We start from the raw sequence: 18,308 nt of genomic DNA, 5'->3' as shown, positions 1-18,308 counted from the left end.
TTGTAGGCATTTCCGGCGAATGCAGACGGTAACAAAAAAAAACCTTTGGACGTCACTGTCTCTATGTCCATATTATTCTTTAGAAACAAAATCTAAGTTTTTGTGTCACAGGCCCAAAGAATTATTCTCGACTGCAAGTGCCTGATGGCAAACTTGTCAATCTTGGAGGTCCTTATCTTAATGATCCATGTATTCCTTTACTTTAAGATCCGTTTTACTCTGACTTTACGTTTAAATTGTTGATATCAATAATCTTAGTTCCCTATTTTACCTTTAACCCTGATATCTCTATAGGTCACCATATAAACGTGAACCATCTGGAGGGCCACGTAAAAATTACTTTGCGGGCCGGATTTGGCCCCTGGGCCATGAGTCCGACTCTGAACCTTTCCCAGCTTCATTGGGCGGGAGACAGGGGACACCCTGGACAGGACGCCGGCACTATAAATGGCTCTGAATCTCATTCCGAATTGTCTTCTTCTTCTAGAAGACACTGGGACCAAAACTAACAAGTGTAACAGTGTGTAACTCATTGACTTAAAGTGTAAATCAGTTGCTTCCAACACAAACTTGCCCAGTATTTAAAGAGTTTTATCTTTTAGCTCAGCTCTTTTTTTCACCACAAAATGCCTCATCCTGCCGTCACTCGTGAACAAGACCTCAGGATACCCTACCGTCTCTTCTGGGGAACAAATGACGCAAACCAATAATTCAAGAAAAAGGGTAAAAAAATACCCTCCAAAAAATGTTATTTCTCTTCTCATGAAAACGAAAATGATGTTCTTTGGCATCTGCAGCATCATTTCCACATATTTCCACGCACCCTTAACTCCCGTCGGACGTGCTTCATTTTGTCCGTAATAGTCTAATGAGCTTAACAGCCTGTAGAGTCATCGCGCACAATTAACTTCCGTCTCATTCATACACTCGAAGGGCTCAGAACTGTAAACCTCCAATTAAGGCGCGTCCAAAGCCCGAGCACTTACGAGGGAACAGATAAAGCCCCGACTTCCCCGTCCATCAGGCTTTACATTAGCGCGCCGCTCATCAGCGGAGAAGCTGTTCTTTAAGAAGGCGACTCATCAGGCTGATGTGAAGCACAAGAGTCGTAAAGAGTCATAAATAGTCAGTGGAGATGGACGACAAACAGCCATTTAGGCGTCGACGGAAGAACCAGACTGAGGTTTAGGTTTCCCGTCACGGCTGACGGGAGGTCGAATGTCAAGCACTTCATATTGACAATAGGACAGTCTGGGAAATAAATTAAACGCCACGAGGATCGATAACAAGTTAAACTAATGAGATGCCACACATTCCTTCACAGACTTTAATAACGTATCCAGCCATTTTGAGGCCAAATCTCTCTTTAGATTTTTCTTTTAATGGCTTATAAACTATAATCTACATTAACTACTATAGCTGTAGAACATCCTCCCATCCAGCTGAGGGCAGCACCGAGCCTGGACTCTTTAAGGGAGCAACGCTTTATTCATGTACATGCTAAGGTTTGATTTTACACTCTTGATAAAATGATCACATCCTCGGTAGAATTTCAAATTAAAGCACTATTCATCCTCCCATATTTTTCCCTCCTTCTTTCCTCAACTTCATTTTATTTGAAACCAACTTCTTCTTCTTCACCTTTCTATCTTCCTCTATATATTTCTACCCCTAACCTTCAACCTTCCATTCATCTCCACTAAACCACATCCTTCCATTTTCATCCAAAATTTCATGCACTTGTCCTCCATTCCCGCTTCCTTGTCATTTCTTCTACAACTTACTTGTCCTTCCACGTCGTCTTCTCTCTGTGCAATCTCTTTGATTTCTTTCCTTTGACCTCTTTTTCAACCACCTATTCTTCTTCCTCTTTATTACATTTTCTTCCATGTATTTTGCTTCTTACCTCATTCTTTTACCCTTTACTTTGTCCTTTCCATCTCTTTCTTCTTTTTATCCTTAATTTCCCTCTCTTTCTGCCACCTATTTCCCTCCATCCACTCTCTATTTTTTGTGTCTTGTCATGTTTCTTTTCCACATATTTCCCTCCAATAACTTCTCTTTTTTCCTCTTCTTTTTCTTGTATCTTGTCCTCTTTCTTTTCCACATATTTCCCTCCATTAACTTCTCTTTTTTCCTCCTCTATTTCTTGTATCTTTTCATCTTCCTTTTCTCTATTTTTTGTATCTCGTCATCTTTCTTCTTCACATATTTCCCTCCATGAACTTCTCTTTTTTCCTCCTTTATTTCTTGTATCTTGTCATCTTTATTTTCTCTATTTCTCCTCCATTTCTTTTATCTTGTCATCATCCTCTTCTCCACTTCTCTATTTCTTGCATCTTGTCATCTTTCTTTTCCAGATATTTCCCTCCATTAACTTCTCTTTTTTTCCTTCTCTATTTCTGGTATCTTTTTTCTTTTTCACATATTTCCCTCCATTACCTTCTCTTTCTTCCTCCTCTATTTAGTATATCTTGTCATCTTCCTCTACTCTATTTCCTACTATTTTTCTTGTGTCTTTTCATCTTTCTTTTCCACTCATCCCTTCCATTAGCTTCGGTTTTTTCCTCCTCTATTTCATGTATCTTCTCATCTTCCTCTTCTCAATTTGTTTTACCTTGTCCTCCTTTTCTTCTTCCCCTCCATCATATTCTGTAATCTGTCTTTGTTTTTTGTTTTTATCCGCTATTGCTTCTCTTTTATTTTCTTGCTCTTTTTTTTTCCCGCATCCATCTCTTCACATACCCCTTCTTCTCTTACACCACTTCCTCTTCACTCCTTACATTCCCCTTTTCCTCATCCTTCTTTCTTATACTATTCCACCCCTATTTTTCTTCAATTTCCTTCTCTCCTCCTTCAACCTCATACTTCCATATCCAATCTCCCACTTCTTATCTGTATATCTCCTCCCATTAAAAAGCTGCTCTCCTCCGAGTCCGGCCGAAGGGTCTCGTCAGCGATCTTGTCACATTCCTTTAGAGTTGTTTTCAGACGAGCGTCTTGAACTCGGGGTCAGACGAAGGGCCATGCTTTTATTCTAAAAGCTTTGGAATATAAAAGTAGCTTAGTAGATGATGGACACTCAGTAACCCTGTGTCGTCTAACTATATAGTCTCCGGATTGATTTTTTTTTTTTTTCTGAGCTCTTTTACCGACAAGTAATGTTGGAAATCTCAGAATGTGACAACACCATAACTTCCCTAATAAATTAAACTAAATTATTCCAGACAGACCTCTGTCCTCTGATCGACCTTTTCGCCGTGTAGCAGCGTCGCCTCTCGGCATAAGGAGTAATGTATTCTTCGCTCAGGAATCCAACCTGTCGTGTGATGTTTGATTGCGTGCCGCGATATCCTGTTTGCCATCATATCAAAAAAGCCGGCGCAAACACTGACTCCTCATCAGCGGAGCGAGCGTGGGGAGATGGAAAAGAAGGCGCGAAGCTAAATCGACTGTCATTTTTTTTTTTTAAGGGGAATTGTAAAACAGTTGTTGGGAGGAATAGTTCCCATGGCAACCGGGAGCAGTGGAGGAATGTGGGGAAAGCAGCGGGAGCTTGAATGGAGAAGGGAAGTAACCCTGATGAAGGATGGGTTTAGTTGGATTAAACAATGAGCCACGTATAAATGAAGGTAATAAATCCAGCTAAAGCCAGAACGCTACAAATTCCAACAAATGTGGCGACTCTTCGCCAACAGAGCATCAGATTTTCATTCATGCAGGTACTCGGAGGATTAAAATACCTGGACTTTGATCCAGTGAAAGGTTTTTTTTTCCTCCTCGGTGAAACAAATCCACATCTCTGAAGCTGCCTCATCGACACACCGGTCACACATCTATGATCACACAAATTCTCCTCTTTTTCAAATTCCCTTCCATTTGAGAACTGAAGGATGCAAAGATCGTGACCTGAAGCATTAAGAAGTCGTGCTGCACACACTTTTATTATACAGCAGGTAAGACCGACTCACTTGCCTCTGCAGACACATGAAAACCAGACTCTTATCAACCAGGCCAGAGTTATACAATGGTTATCAGCCCCTACTTGACTCGACTCTATATCAATATGGTTAAAGTATCAACGATACTGTATTCAACTGTACCAACTTTTTTTCTTTTAAATTTTGCCTTGCAGATGATATTTACTGTGTTGTCATAGTTATTTTATTGTTAAATAATGAATGTATAAAATAAAATAATATACCAATTCAGTAGTCAGCAGCTAAATAACGTTGAGGTCCTGGCGATGACTGAGGACGAGAGGATACAGTCGACTCCAGTAGCTTTTAAAGCTGATGTTTGGACATATTTTGGTTTCAAAACAAATGAAATCAGTTACGACTTCATCAAGAGTCATGTATTCTGTAAATTCTGCAACACAAGAGTCAAGTACTCGACAATACTACAAATATATACTTGTTCCCACAGTATCCAAATATATCGCAATACATCGTACAGTTGTCCCTAAATCGTGATCAGATCACTGTAAAAATCCAGAATCTACAGCAGAAACACAATCAACAAATTTGAAATCAAACTAATATCAAAAAAGCTTTCAAAAGTTTGTACTTTTTCCAGTTTCTAAGCACCGGCGAAAGTCATTCCTATTGTCAACCGAAAAGTTTGGGATACTCGGTTCGAAAGCCTAGCAACATCAAAGTCACTAGATCACCACATGAACGTGACGATAAAGACAGAAGCATTTCAGAACATTCCATTTGAAACTGAAAGTGTTTTGGACTGGAAGGATACAAGAGTGTCTGGAAAATAAAAACATACAGTTACAGGGAGAACATAGAACCTCCAAACAGAAAGGAATCAAGTCCACTTATGACTGGAATCTCCACATGTTTCATACTTCCCTCTGCTGCCTTCGTTGCCCCTGCACTACTGCCAACCTTCTCCTTCCACTAGACAGATCACCTTTGTGTAAACCATTATTTCTGAGCACAAAGCTTGTAAATCCATCTCTCTGACAAACGCTCCTGCAGCCGCCGCCGTCCTTATCACGCAGTCATAGAATCAAGCCCCCGTGACCCGTCCCTGATCCATGTTTCTGCAATGAGCCTGGACGGCTTGGGAAAATGCAACGAAAAGGTCTTGGATTATTTTTTCTGTTTCTAGACGACTCATCTGCTCCGTTATTTTTCTGACTGATGTTCTGAGTCTCCGCTGTAATGAAACGTGTTTAAATCCATCTTGTCCCGCTGGGCGTTGATATTAACAGTGACCGTGTCTTTACATACTTTATTTTGTTTCATTATAGCACAAAGTGAAATACATTAAACACATTTTAACCAGAATTGTAACCAATATATTGTTCGTAAAAGTAAAGTTTTGTCTAAATTGAACCTTGCAGGAATGAGATTTTAAAGTGTATCCCTTTGAAATATATTTGTGTTTCTTTAGCACCTCTGTGGGTTTGGACCCCATTCTGTCAAAAATGTTGACACTAGTCTGACACGCCCGTAATCCCAGACCACTTCTCCGCTGTGTGGAAGAAGAAGCAGCAGTGTATTCCACGTCGGTTGGTTTTTGTCTTCCCTTACAATCCGGCCCCTTTGATTTAAAATGAGTCCCCCAGTGTAAGGGTTTTTAAATACTTAATGATGATGGTTTAATCCTGAATCTGACTCCTCTTATGTAAACAGTGCAACAATAGCTTCACGTTCTGCAGCAGAACAGACTTGAAAATGCTTATGACGTTTATATTTAAAATCCTTTATCTTGCAGTGGTATTTTGCTGAGTATTTTGAGGACGGAACGGAGACAAATCCAGTGTCTTTAGTCATGAGGTGAAGCAAGAGCTAAGCCAGGAAACAAAACCAGCAGCAAAAGTGATTCCATTTTCGCTAGTGTTTCTGGACTTTCTCTTCGAGCAGATTCATCAAGGACAGAAGAAGAAGCACTGCTTCTCCAAGTTAGTAAAATGATGAATCACAAAGTAGAAATAAAAGTCTGGAGAATATAGATGAATTATTGTGTTTTTGTTGTCGATTTCACACATAACAGGATGCTAGCAACAGATAAGACATGTATTTAACATAAATATATCTCAAAATATTGGTATTGACTTGAATATATTTACATAGTGTGTATTAGCTTTAATTTTAGAGCGAGAATCTATTATGTTCTTTTTGCCTTAATGTAACTGCAGTTCTGCGAGTTTATGCAAGCTGTTACTGACTTTTCCATCAATTTAATACTTAAATAAATTACACTCACCTTGATTTTGCATAATAGAAAATCAATGTTTCATTCATTCATTTATTCATTATCTACCGCTTTATCACTTGTGGGGGTCGCGGGGAAACTGGAGTATATCCCAGTTTCATTGGGAAAGAGGCAGGGGACACCCTGGACAGGAAGCCAGTCTGTCGCACAAAGACAAACAACCATTCACACACACACACTCATGCCTACTGAAAATGTTTTCAATCAACCTCTGCTTTTGGACTATGGGAGGAAACTGGAGTGCCTGGAGTTTCAGATGTACAAATATATAATACAAGCAATACTAATGAAAATAGATGATGCATTTCATTATTCAACTGAATTACTTTTAATCATTTCAATGTTTTAACCGTTACTGATATACTGATATAAAAATGTTGATGCTGCCTTGGCTTCAAACCTAAACAGTTCTTAAACTGGTATGTTTGTCCATTCTGCTTTAACTTTGCCTTTTTATTTCCTTAAGTGAAGTTACGTTAACAACTTTATTAACACTACATGGTACAAAAGGCGATGTATATGAAGGTCCAGTGGATAAGACCAGCCCTCTACTTATTATCAAATGAACCAATGGGCTCCTTTCTCTGTCATAATGTCCGCCCATTGAGTCGTTGATATATTGATTCAGAAAGCTGTCAATATAAGTAGCTATTTGGTCATTTGAAGTTATCTGGTCCAACCAACTATAATTGGCCTTGAACACCAGTCCAGCCCAGGTATACAAAACTATTGGGAACTCTTGACATCCAAAGTAAACGTGATGTTTTTGTTTAAATTGTCTGGATGGAATGAGAAGAAAGATCCAATAGACATCGGCTCAGACACAAGTCAATCCTATTTATGCAATAAGAGCTTTTGAAAATGTGACGCCTGCATTAGTTCCATTTTCCACTTGGCAAAAATAACTTCGCTTTAGGTGTGAATCGGTGGTTAACCACACAACAATTGGAGTCTCTCATGAATCTTGTCAGAAAGCTTCCTGGAGGCTTTTCCCATTCCACAAAAACGCTATCATCCGCCTTCAATTAGCATAACAAACCAGTTGGCGAACCGTTCCCCATCTATTTGAATGAATCCGCCACATTAAACTAATTGCATCTTTCTGCCGGTAAAGAGGATCAAGCTGCTTTACGCACGTCTGACGGACTGGATTTGTAAACGCACAAAGAGGTGTGAATGAATCCTGCAGATTAAAGTTACCACCTTTAATGACCCCCGTCAACACGGTGACTTTTAGAAAACGGAGATGGAGAGGAGGGCGTAGGCGGCAGTTTGTTGTGTCGTGTTTACATCATTGTGCGGCTTCGTTTGGCAAACGAGAGGCTGCAGATGAACATCACTGGTGTAATGATCGCACACGCTAGCGGCGGTTCTCGACATAAAGAGTCGACACAAACAGATCGAGTCTATAAAGTAGTCAAATGTATGGTTTTATTGTATACTGGATGAAATAACCGGTGTTTGCCGCCTAATAAAAAAAAAGATTAGGAAACCAAATAACCCAAAAGAAATACCCTTCCATTGTACAGAAAATCATCTATGATTTTTCAAAAGAAAGAAAGAGAAAGAAGGGAAGTAAATAAAGGAGTCATTTCAGGTGAATTATGGGCCTCGAACTTGCTGAAAATATGGTACACAGTATATTGGAAATTACATGTTTTAATGACATATTTGAATCACATGTTTGGATTTTCATGGGGGTCTCTAGCCTGCTATTGTGCCCCCTTTTCTTTGGACTCATCCAGTATTTGTATTGAATTTTCAAGCCCCTTTTTGCCCAACTTTACAAGTAATAAAAGGAGCTGAAATCATGAAACTACCTCTTACTTAGCATGAAATAAAAATGGTTTAAATGTAATATTTTTTCAAGGTCGTCTTCTGCCCCCCTTACGCCCCCTTTTCTATTGATCTAATTAAGTTGCCCTTCTTTCTTAAACCTTCACTGAGAGACGCACCGTCTATTCAGTATAAAAAGATAACGTGTGCACTACAACAATGAAAGAAATTCCGACGGTAATTGTCATATGAATGAAGATGAACAGTTTAATTCATTTCCCTTTTTTTTTTACCTTCCACACTCCAATTTCCTTCTGACCTGATGCTGATTTCTTCCTTTGCTACAAAGTCACCTTTGTATCGTATCTGTATCCCTTCATCCTATCCTCTGACGGGAACAACAACACAAGACTCTCCGGAGTGTGAACGCTTTGCATCGTCAGCAGATGTTTCCTTTTTTATTTCTGTCGCATTCGGTTTCCTTCCGCCAGCTTTGGCAAGAAAAAAGAAAAGACTTTTCTCATTATCTCTCCGGCAGGCTGTAGAAATTAGGATGAGTCACCAAAACATCGCTCGCAGAAAGAACGTCCTTGATCAAGCGAAAGATGACTTGTACAAGCAACGAACATCTGTTCACGCTTGTAGTAGTAGAAAGCTCCTGTTTTTAATGTGTTCAACCAGGAGTGTTTATCAAAGGGTGAAACACACCCTGAAGTTGTGTTCAACCCATCCAAGGTCAGTCACCACCATAGTCCCATTTGAATTCATCATTCTGTTAGCTCAGTTTAGCCTTGACCTCAAAGTGAAAACAGATTACAAATGGAGTTAAAGTTCCAGGATGAATGTTGACTAGCACTGACTAGTGTCATCCATCCATCGTTTTATCTAAGGTCGGGTCAGGAGGGCAGTTAATGTCAATGTTAATGCTTTCCTAATGCTAGACACCTCTGTCGGGTAAACACCAAGGTACTCTCCCGGGTAAAATACAGTTACTCTTGTGTTTCTGGGTCTGCCCCGTGACACCCCCTTTTAGGACTGCTTTTGTACAACCTATTTTTTTCCACCCAAAGTTCTCGATCTCATTATATTTTCTTTGATCTCTACAATATCAGTAGTTAACTTGAATTTACTTCACTACCATATTCTTCAGAGTATGAGTTGACATACATAAGGTGTATTTTTTTTCTACTGCATCACTGATATCCTTGTGTTTATAATCCTCTTTGTAGACATGTCTTTTAACAGAGTCCTTATACCATGTACCATAATATTATGTACAGATAGAAGCTACGTATATAGTGAGTTTGCAGAGCAATACTAGGTAGCCTCACGTATTTTACCAAACTGTTTTAGTTTCGAGTACCGTGTACCACGTTAAATTGGTCTGAGGTAAGTATCCACAACCAGAATTAATACATAACGCATACTGGATTATGAGGTTCATGGTCGATTTCTTAAGTGATTCAAAGGATTTTAAGTGTGCTTCGTGGTCCGAAAAATAGGGTTTAAGATTAAGTAAGTAATAGGTATTTGTAAAGCGCCTTTCTAGACCAGGGTCACAAAGCGCTTGAACAATCAAAAGCAATACACAGTTAAAAATACATACAAATTAAAAAACTGTAAAAAGGCCAAGACAATATAGAGACAAACACAGGAGTCCCAAAAAAATAGGAAAAAGCCTAAACAAATAAAAAGGTCTTAAGATGTTTCTTGAAGGAGTCAGTAGATCATCAAACACAGAGGGAGAGGAAGATCGTTCCAAAGCTTAGGAGCAACAGTCTGGAAGGATTTTTCTCCTCTGGTCCGGAAGTGTGTTCAGAAACCATCAGTAGATTCTGATCCACAGACCTCAGAGCCCCGAGCTCGGGTGTAAGGCTGGATCAGATCTGAAAGAAACTGGCAGCCAGTGAAGAGTTTTAAGGATCCGGGAAATGTGAGTTCTTCTACTAGAGCGGCTCAGAATTCTCGCTGCAGAGTTTTGTATTAACTGCAGGCGAGACAGATCCTTCTTGTTCAGACATGAAAATAAACTGTTACAAAAGTCTTAACGAGTTAACTAAGTAAAAGTCAGCCTCTTATTCTGAGTAAAAAATATTTGAGTGCTTGCCTTTTGACTCAGCTCTTTTTTAATCACGAGAAAAAGTTAGTATATCAAGTCTTGTTGCATTACAAGTCACCCAGTTCGACCCGACTTCGGCTTCAGATTTAAAATATCCAAAGTGTAAAATAGTTTGAACGGTTTATCCTTAACACACTCAAGATTACTTCTTGAAGTGAGAGAAGTTTGCGACAATATCATCTCAGGATTACATGATTAATGGCAGGAGAGGAAACCGACACCCGTCTGTGGCACCAGCTGCTCCGACGGACCGGGCTGAACCTCGGTTGGCAGCCAGGGAACAGAGATTAGCACAGTGACCTGCAAAGACTGCGAGCAGCACCCGCACAGATGCACCCGGGACAGCTGCGTGAATGACTAAGAGGGTTCGTCTGAAAGGAAATCAATGCCCTTCAAAAACACGTCCAAGGATCTCCAGACTGTCACATGGACGGGAATTTAAATCTTCATCCAGCAAAAGCATTTGGACACTAATGTGAGGAAAAAAGCGTCGGCACTCACTGATGTTTGACGGGTAGAAGATACCAGTGGTCATGAATCTTTTGACGCATTACCCTGCAGTCATTGGAAGTTTAGGAACCACTACAAGGACCTTTATGCAATATATCAGTCAACAACTGTACAGAAGACTCTGGTAAAGATGGGAAAGCGAAAGGTAACCTCAAAAACCACTATAAATTAATGGATTGCTTCTGTCTCTTCGCATGGAAAACATTCAAAGTGACAAAAAGTGCTAACCGCAGCCGGTATGCATTATATTGCACTCTTTCACTCAATTAAGTATGAAACGATGGCTTTTAAAGGAGTTCGACCGAAGATAGTAACTGCCTTTTGCACATATTTCACCGAAATTGCAAGTGACTTATGAAACTTGTGCCGAGACTGTAAAGGCAGAATTGCTTTTGCACTTTCTGAATGTTGAACATGTTACTGTATACAATGCAAATAAATGCAATACTTGAAAGCCTTGAGTCAAAAGTTTCTTTGCAAAGACAGGGCGTGTAGATAATTTTGATCTTTTTACATTTGAAAGTATTCACATTTTTTTGTATTTGTATCGTTTGTGTTTAGTTTGACTTTTTTTTTAAGACACTTTACATTTTAAAGTGAAAGAATATCGATCGCAATTCTAGACACCAATACCGAATATCGCACTAATTACCAATATCCTAATGAGTTCCAATTGCAAAAACATAAAAAAAGTTTCCCATTTTTGAACTTCCTAAAGTATATTAAAGCAGAGACTAACATACATCAACAAATATACGCTAAAAGTTTCCTACCTTCTTTGTCGTCCTGGCGAATGATGGCGTCCTGTAAGACGTCGGCCGGGCTGAACCTGACCTGCTGCTTCTTGCGATGGGCGGTCAGAGCCCGAACTTTGACTCCACCGGGCTGGCGCTGAAGACTCTTCTCTCTCTCGTAATAGGCTCTGATCTGGTCGCAGCGCATCCTCCTGACCACCCTCTGGCGCTGGCCAATGGGAAGAGAGTCCAGCAGACACTGGTCTATCTCCATGTTCTGGCGAAATACGTTACATAGCTGGAAACAACCTGCGAAGGGACACAAAACGTTCGGTTAACGGCTGCGTCGGCGCGTCTTTGTTGAAGTCAAATACAATCTTTATATGGAAAAGAGGTCGGCAACAACTTTTTGCTGAACCAACAACTTGGATCGTATACACGGATTCCGCCGCAGGCCTGTTTAAACAAACCTGTTACCGCGTCCTGCATCATTCATTCTTTTGTGTCTGGAGTTTTACATATCCATGCTAACGGATATCTTCCGTGTCTGTTGAGCCCTTGAGCAAGTTTATAGAAGCATCACAGCGTTTTGTTTATTGTCGCTCCAATCTGCAGCAGCGGCGGCGGCTCCACTGACTCGGCAAACCGGGTAATGTCTGTGGACGCCAGCCAAAATATCTCAGCGGCAGCTAAACCTATTACAGCCGGCCCGGATGATTAGTATGTGCGCGGCGCCGCCGCAGGGACGCGAGGCAAAGACTTTACAAAGAGAAGAGTTATGACATCGAAGGTGCTTCTGCAGTTCCGAGCGCTACGTTATCAGATAACTGTGTCTACTATTAGTGGGGTGGAGAAATAAAAAGTGCTGCTTCACAGCCTCAGTAGATTTCTGTGACCCAGAAATTCCAGGACACAATCTCTTCTGCCGCAGAAAAACTTGTTTGTGCGTCTGACTCCAGTATCTCCAGGGTTCGACCGCCAAGACTCATATCTTTTCATCGAACCTCATCTTTTTAGTCTTGGATTACAGTTATATTTGTCAGCGCCGACTTGGTGTCGGCAGAAGAGGAATCGGGATGATGACGCACAAAGGTTACTTTTCAGAATTTCAAACAAAAGTATTAGATATACAGTTGATGACGCACAGACCTCTAAAGCTGCTGTGATTAAACCTGTGCCGAAATGAACCCATTATTCATTCATGGTTTCGAGGAAACTACAGGCATATCTTGTCTCAAAAATTCTGGAGTGAGTCGTCACAAGTTCTTCATTCATATTCATGATTTAAAGTTAATTTTAATGTTTTTAGGGGCCACTAGACCACTTGCAAAAAGTTAGCAATGGCCCGCTAATGGCCTTCAAACAAATTTTAGTACTTCTGAATCTTAGATACCGTTGAAAAAACATTATTTTACATTGACCAGAAAATGAAACAAGTATAAGGTGAAACTGCTTTAAGCTGATTTTAAGTCGTACCACTCAAACAGACATCACTATGTACATGTAAACCCCCACTTGTCAAAGCACACTATGATTAGGTATGGTGTCCCACAAGGTTCCGTTATTGGCCCAATCCTATTCTCCATATATACCCTTTTCATTGCACAGAAAACCATCTATGACCCAATTGTATATATGTCAATATAAATTAGTCTACAGTACAATCCAGTATTACGGGAATCAAGTCCTGCATGACCCAAAATTTTCTTTAACTAAACCGACATCACCGAGATTCTACTTGATTTGATCAGGACATTTAACTCGCACATAAAAATAATCTCACGGACGGCCTACTTACTACTTTGTAGCAGATGCAAATAACATGTATAACATTGTTTTCTTATTTATTTAACGTCAGAAAGTCAGTATAAGAGAAAAAAATGACATCAAATTTGGCTTTTACTTACATTTTCTAGCATCTAACAGTCTAACTGTAACTGAAGAAGAAATAGTCACTGCTTTATATAAATCCCTTCTTTCTTTTGCAAATGTGCCTTATATGCTTTTGGCTAAAGTTTGCAGCGTAACAGCTCAATTTAGAGATTTGAACTTGAAGAAACTGATCCTAAGGCGGCTTCTGCATTCTATCACTGGCTACTTCCTCGTCCTCGTTTGACTCCGAGGACCGAGTTGGCATCGAAGAAAAAAAAGGAAACACAAGAAAGAATACAAAAGAAGACATAAAGGAAGGTGACCGTGTCTCTCTCTCGTGGGCTTCAAATTTATTGGCGAACGAAAAGGGACATCTCCCGACCTCGAAGGAGGTGTTTCAAGAATGTGTAATAACATTCTCGCTATCATCCCTTCTGTTTAACACGCGACACAAAAACACACTTCCTGCCCAGAGCACACCATCTGCTCTCACTAAAACAAACATGATTTAAGATCCAGAGGTGGTTTGTTGTTGGTTGTACTTGTACTTGTTCTTGAATTAATAACTAGTTTGAAGCATTATGGACCTCTTAGTAGAATCAACATGTTTGTTTTAAAACTACATCTTCCTCAGGAGGATATTCAGCATCACAAGTGTGTAATAAAAGGATTATGCTTTTCAAATTGTAGCAATGAAGAATCACGTACTGTTTATTTAAACCACATGTTATTTTATGTGTCCCGCTGGACAGTAGATGTGTATCTGTTTAACATATATATAAATTAACATAAGAAACATATAATAACGATTTAACAATTCAACGGAAACTCCAAATCAGGGTGTACTATTCTGAATGACATATGAAGTATTTGTTGTAGGAAAAAAACTGAGAAAACTAGTATAGATTGAGCCTAAAACAATGACAAACAAACAAAAGACAATCAGTTTCGTACTTGTTGTTGGGAAATATACGTTTTGTTTGGTCCAAGACCAAGTCTCTTGAAAAAATTTCGGCCCTAAATTCCTCTTTCGGTGCCGAGTTTAAGTGCCCACACGTGATCAAAACTTGATAATGTGTGTATTTCTGGGAAGAAAAACTGATGAAATGAACAACAGATTGAGTCTTTTGCTTGTTAGAAGGTGTTCTTTTGTACTAGAAACAATTTGTTCTTTGTATTTTAATTTGTTTTGCAATTTCAAATTGCAAATTGGTATTAAAAAGAGTATCGTCCAGTAACTAGTATAGAAGTGAAGGTGTCTGTATTAGTATCTGTATTAGTATCTGTATTAGTACCAATATCAATAATTGAAACCTAGCCCTAGATTTAATCAAAATCTCATTCAAAACAAAACCAGTTCCTTGCTATAAAGTACTGACTAAACCCACCTAAAAACAACGACGAGATTATTTTTTGTGGTAGAAGAGTTCGACAATTTTCGACAACGGTGGAAGAAAAAAAGACCACAGAAGTCTCAGTCCGAGTCTATTTCAATTTACAACAAAATCCATCTGACTTGGAAAACATCCACAGCACATATATTTCACGATAATCGTGGCGGCGGAGTAAATGTCAGGGGATCAGTGAGGTCACCGGGCAGCATCTATGAAGCACCAGACATAATGGAATCACATGCACTGCGGCATTCCAGTCCACAACACCTAGATCTACACCGTTTTTGTCCTTTTGAAATACAGCGCAAAATTGGTAAATCTCAAGGAGAGACTTTCTCAGGATAAATCACTCTTGAGAAATATTGAAAAAAAACATTCATTCTTTTCCAGATGACAGATGTGAAAGGCGAGTTTCTCGTCCTCCGTTCTTGCCTTGACTCGTGTTGCCTCTGGTCTCCACACACATAGACCTTCACCTCGTCTCTTGTCGTTCTGCCTTCAAGGTTCCTGGCGACACATAAAGCACGCCACGGATGTCTCATGGACGCCTGATGTTTATGCAGACTTTCACAAGGCAGGAGCGATTGAACGAAAGAGAAAAACTGTCCACGAGCATCCATTCGTCGTGTCTTTTTAACGTGACACACACGACAGCCCGGATCAATACACATCAGATCGATAAATACCACCATTTCCATTTTCATATAAATGCAGTTATTAACTCGGCCAGCAGAGTGAAATCATTTTTTTTCTAATGACAGTGTTGCGTTCACGTTATGGATGGAAGGAAACGCAACATCTGCTTCTGTCGGAACCGACCGAAAATAGATGTCGGAGCAGTCGAGGGTCATTTGAGGCTAAAACAAGATGTTACAAGTTTCTTCGTTTCCAAATCTATTTTTATATCACTGAAGTTTTTTATTTATTTTATTTTGTTTTGGCTGCAAACTAAGACACATCTTTACGTATGGAAATAAAACATTTAAAATAAATTTGGAATTATAACATCTATTGTTATGAAATAATTCAAATTTAAATGTATTACATTATGTCACTTGTTAATGTCAATTAAGAGGCGTTAACAAGCTGAATTAAATCTTGCATTATTTGGTCTTTAATCGATTTAAACTACTTATACAACACGTTCAAAAAAAACCCATGAATGTAGGAACTGCAAGGTATTGAAAATTAGTCAAAGACCCAGATACCACTTAATGTGTATGAATGTGCTTCCTACACATTAAGTTGTGTTATCTCGGGGTCAAGGTGACCCGAAGGTCCGATAACTATTGCGTTGGTGGTATCCCCTATGTTGCCTTTTGTTTAAGGTGAACAGCCTCCACCTCTGCATATGCATTTATGGAAGCCAAAGGGAGGTCGTTCACCGTGACCCAGAAACGACACAAGGGATACCACAAACACATTTGTTTTCGGGCCTTTGGATCACCTTCATCCCGAGATAACAATGGTTCCAAAGTTGAATAAAATGATGCAAATTAAAAAATAAACCCATAAATGTGTAGTTTGAATGTAGTATTTTTCCAATTCTGGCCACGGGGCCATTTGCGACCCAAGATCAAAAAGACTATGTTAAATAAACCATTTTGGAATTTAAAAAATAAAACAATTTTAGCCTCACTTAAGCTTTTCGGTGATAAGATCACAAAGGTCAAATGAAAACGAAATAAAAAATTCTAGAGGAAAATATACAAGGAAACTGGGAACAGTTGTGTCTAAGGGTGTAACTCCTAACTTTGTGTTCAACTGGAAATAGATAGTAACCAGTAAGGGTTAAGGTAAAGGTCAGGGTCAGGGTCAGGGTTTAACCCCTTGCAAACTACAGACAATAACAGTCGTTAATAAATCAATCTGGTACAAAAACACCATTCATTCACAAGAGGAACAATTGAAACAGATTTTCTCCAAAAATCACCTTGGATTCGAACCTTCTTGTAGTGAAGCTGCAGTCATAACCTCTGAACCCACTGAGCTGACCAACATCACAAATGCAGTTAAGTTTTCTCCTGACGGTCACAATGACCCGCTTTAGTATTTGACTTTCGAGGGCAAATTTTCAGTTTTCTGTACATACATTTGATTCAGACCGTCCAAGATTCTTCGTTTTTAGGATCCAAAGCACTTTGAAAAGTGGAACCAATCCACATTTGTCTACAGCGTTGATGGGAATATAGAGGTTTGTTGTGGGTGGAGATGAAGACGAAGCCCATTCAACACCATGGTTCAAACCTGGCTTGTAAATCTAAAACCACCTTCTTTCTTCTACCAATTAAAGCGTCACTCTCTTTTTAACGACATCCGAGTCCCTCCTTTCTTGATCTGTCAATCAGCCTCCCATTCTACCACTCTTCTCCATCACCTTGAGAGTCCCTCCATCTGCCTGTCTGTTCCAAAATGTGACCAGACACTCGTTTTTTTTTTTTTTCTCCATCTCTTCTTCCTCTCTCTGCTGCTACCTGCCGCATCCACCGGTCAACTTCTGCAGCGTTTCTCTGCGGCACACACACACACACACACACACACACACACACACACACACACACATGTACACCCACACTTTCCTGCACGGATCATTGAAGTTTGAGATGCCCGTGCATTGCAGAGGGAGCTGGAGACGGTCGTTACTCACAGCATTTGATGAAATGATACTGAGACATCTTCCTCTAGAGTTGTCCAGGGGAAAAAAAAAAAAAAAAGCCGGCAGAGACGGTCAGGCGTGCAAAGTCAAGACAGTTTGGCAGCCACAGGTTTCTACACTGACGCGTGGTGGTTCTGGACGAGATGCATTATTAATCCGGCTCCGTAGATGCTATCCAACAAAAAAAAAAAACTCCTCTCTACATTATTCACGTGCAGCAGCAGCAGCAGCAGCGGCGGCGGCGGCGGCAGCTCGTGTTGCTAAAACACACACTCACACACACACATCCATTCCCTCTGGTAACCCGACAGCGAGTGAGCTGTCCTCGCCTGCAGCACCACCAGCAAAGAGGACCCCCCCCCCTCCAACCCAACCTACCCCAACCAACCCAACCCCCTGCAAAATGCCTCCCCAGCCATGACGGACGCACGTGCTCCGCTCACGTCACTGACTGACAGCCGGCTCGGCCCACCTTCCGCCCCAACACACCCCCGATGACGCAATCCTCTACAACACACACACACACAGTGAGTCATGCGGATGCTCCTCTTCAGATAAAAAAAAAAGAATTATGTCGAAAGACAATGAGGAGAACGATGGGGGGGGGAGTGAGAGACTAAAGCAAGGGAGGAGGTAGAGTTTCTAAATTGTGAAGAGGATGGAGGAGAGGGATGATGCTGCTGCAGTGCGGTTCGGGTGCAGCGACAGTTTTTAAGTGGCGCCTCATTAACAAAAGTGTGCGCCGCAGAGGTTGAGTCGCACAGTTACAGTGTGTGTGCGATGATGTCATACGTGTTAGGGGTGTGTGTGGGGGGGCGGGGGGGGCAGATCTTCATCACGCTGCGTTTTTTTTTTTTTCATTTGCATGCATGACTCGTCCAGATGATGGAGAAGAAAAAAAAAAAGAAGGGGGCGAGGAAAGGAGAGAAGAGTGACTCGACAAAGACTTGGAGTGGTTTCAATGGCGCTCGATGACAAAATGTCGAGCGACCCTCGAGAACTTTACTATGAGC

The 18,308-nt window shown here is 40.4% G+C and overlaps 1 protein-coding gene across 1 annotated transcript in view; it reads right to left on the bottom strand.

Moving 5' to 3' along the window:
- The window catches only part of myo16 (myosin XVI), a 113,190-nt gene extending 95,438 nt beyond the window's left edge, over positions 1 to 17,752 (bottom strand). The window contains exons 1-2 of the mRNA XM_087803434.1: positions 17,287 to 17,752; positions 11,413 to 11,682 (exon numbers count right to left, since the gene is read on the bottom strand). Of these exons, the coding sequence (XP_087659560.1) occupies positions 11,413 to 11,682; positions 17,287 to 17,314 (298 nt within the window). The 5' untranslated portion in view covers positions 17,315 to 17,752. The remainder of the gene's footprint in view (positions 1 to 11,412; positions 11,683 to 17,286) is intronic.
- Positions 17,753 to 18,308: the final 556 nt, after the last annotated feature.

Source organism: Callionymus lyra, chromosome 12 (genome assembly GCF_982586985.1).
Source record: "Callionymus lyra chromosome 12, fCalLyr1.hap1.1, whole genome shotgun sequence".
Taxonomy (NCBI): domain Eukaryota; kingdom Metazoa; phylum Chordata; class Actinopteri; order Syngnathiformes; family Callionymidae; genus Callionymus; species Callionymus lyra.
The sequence above is the reverse complement of the archived record's forward strand: the minus strand, read 5'-3'. Positions and strand labels throughout refer to the sequence as shown.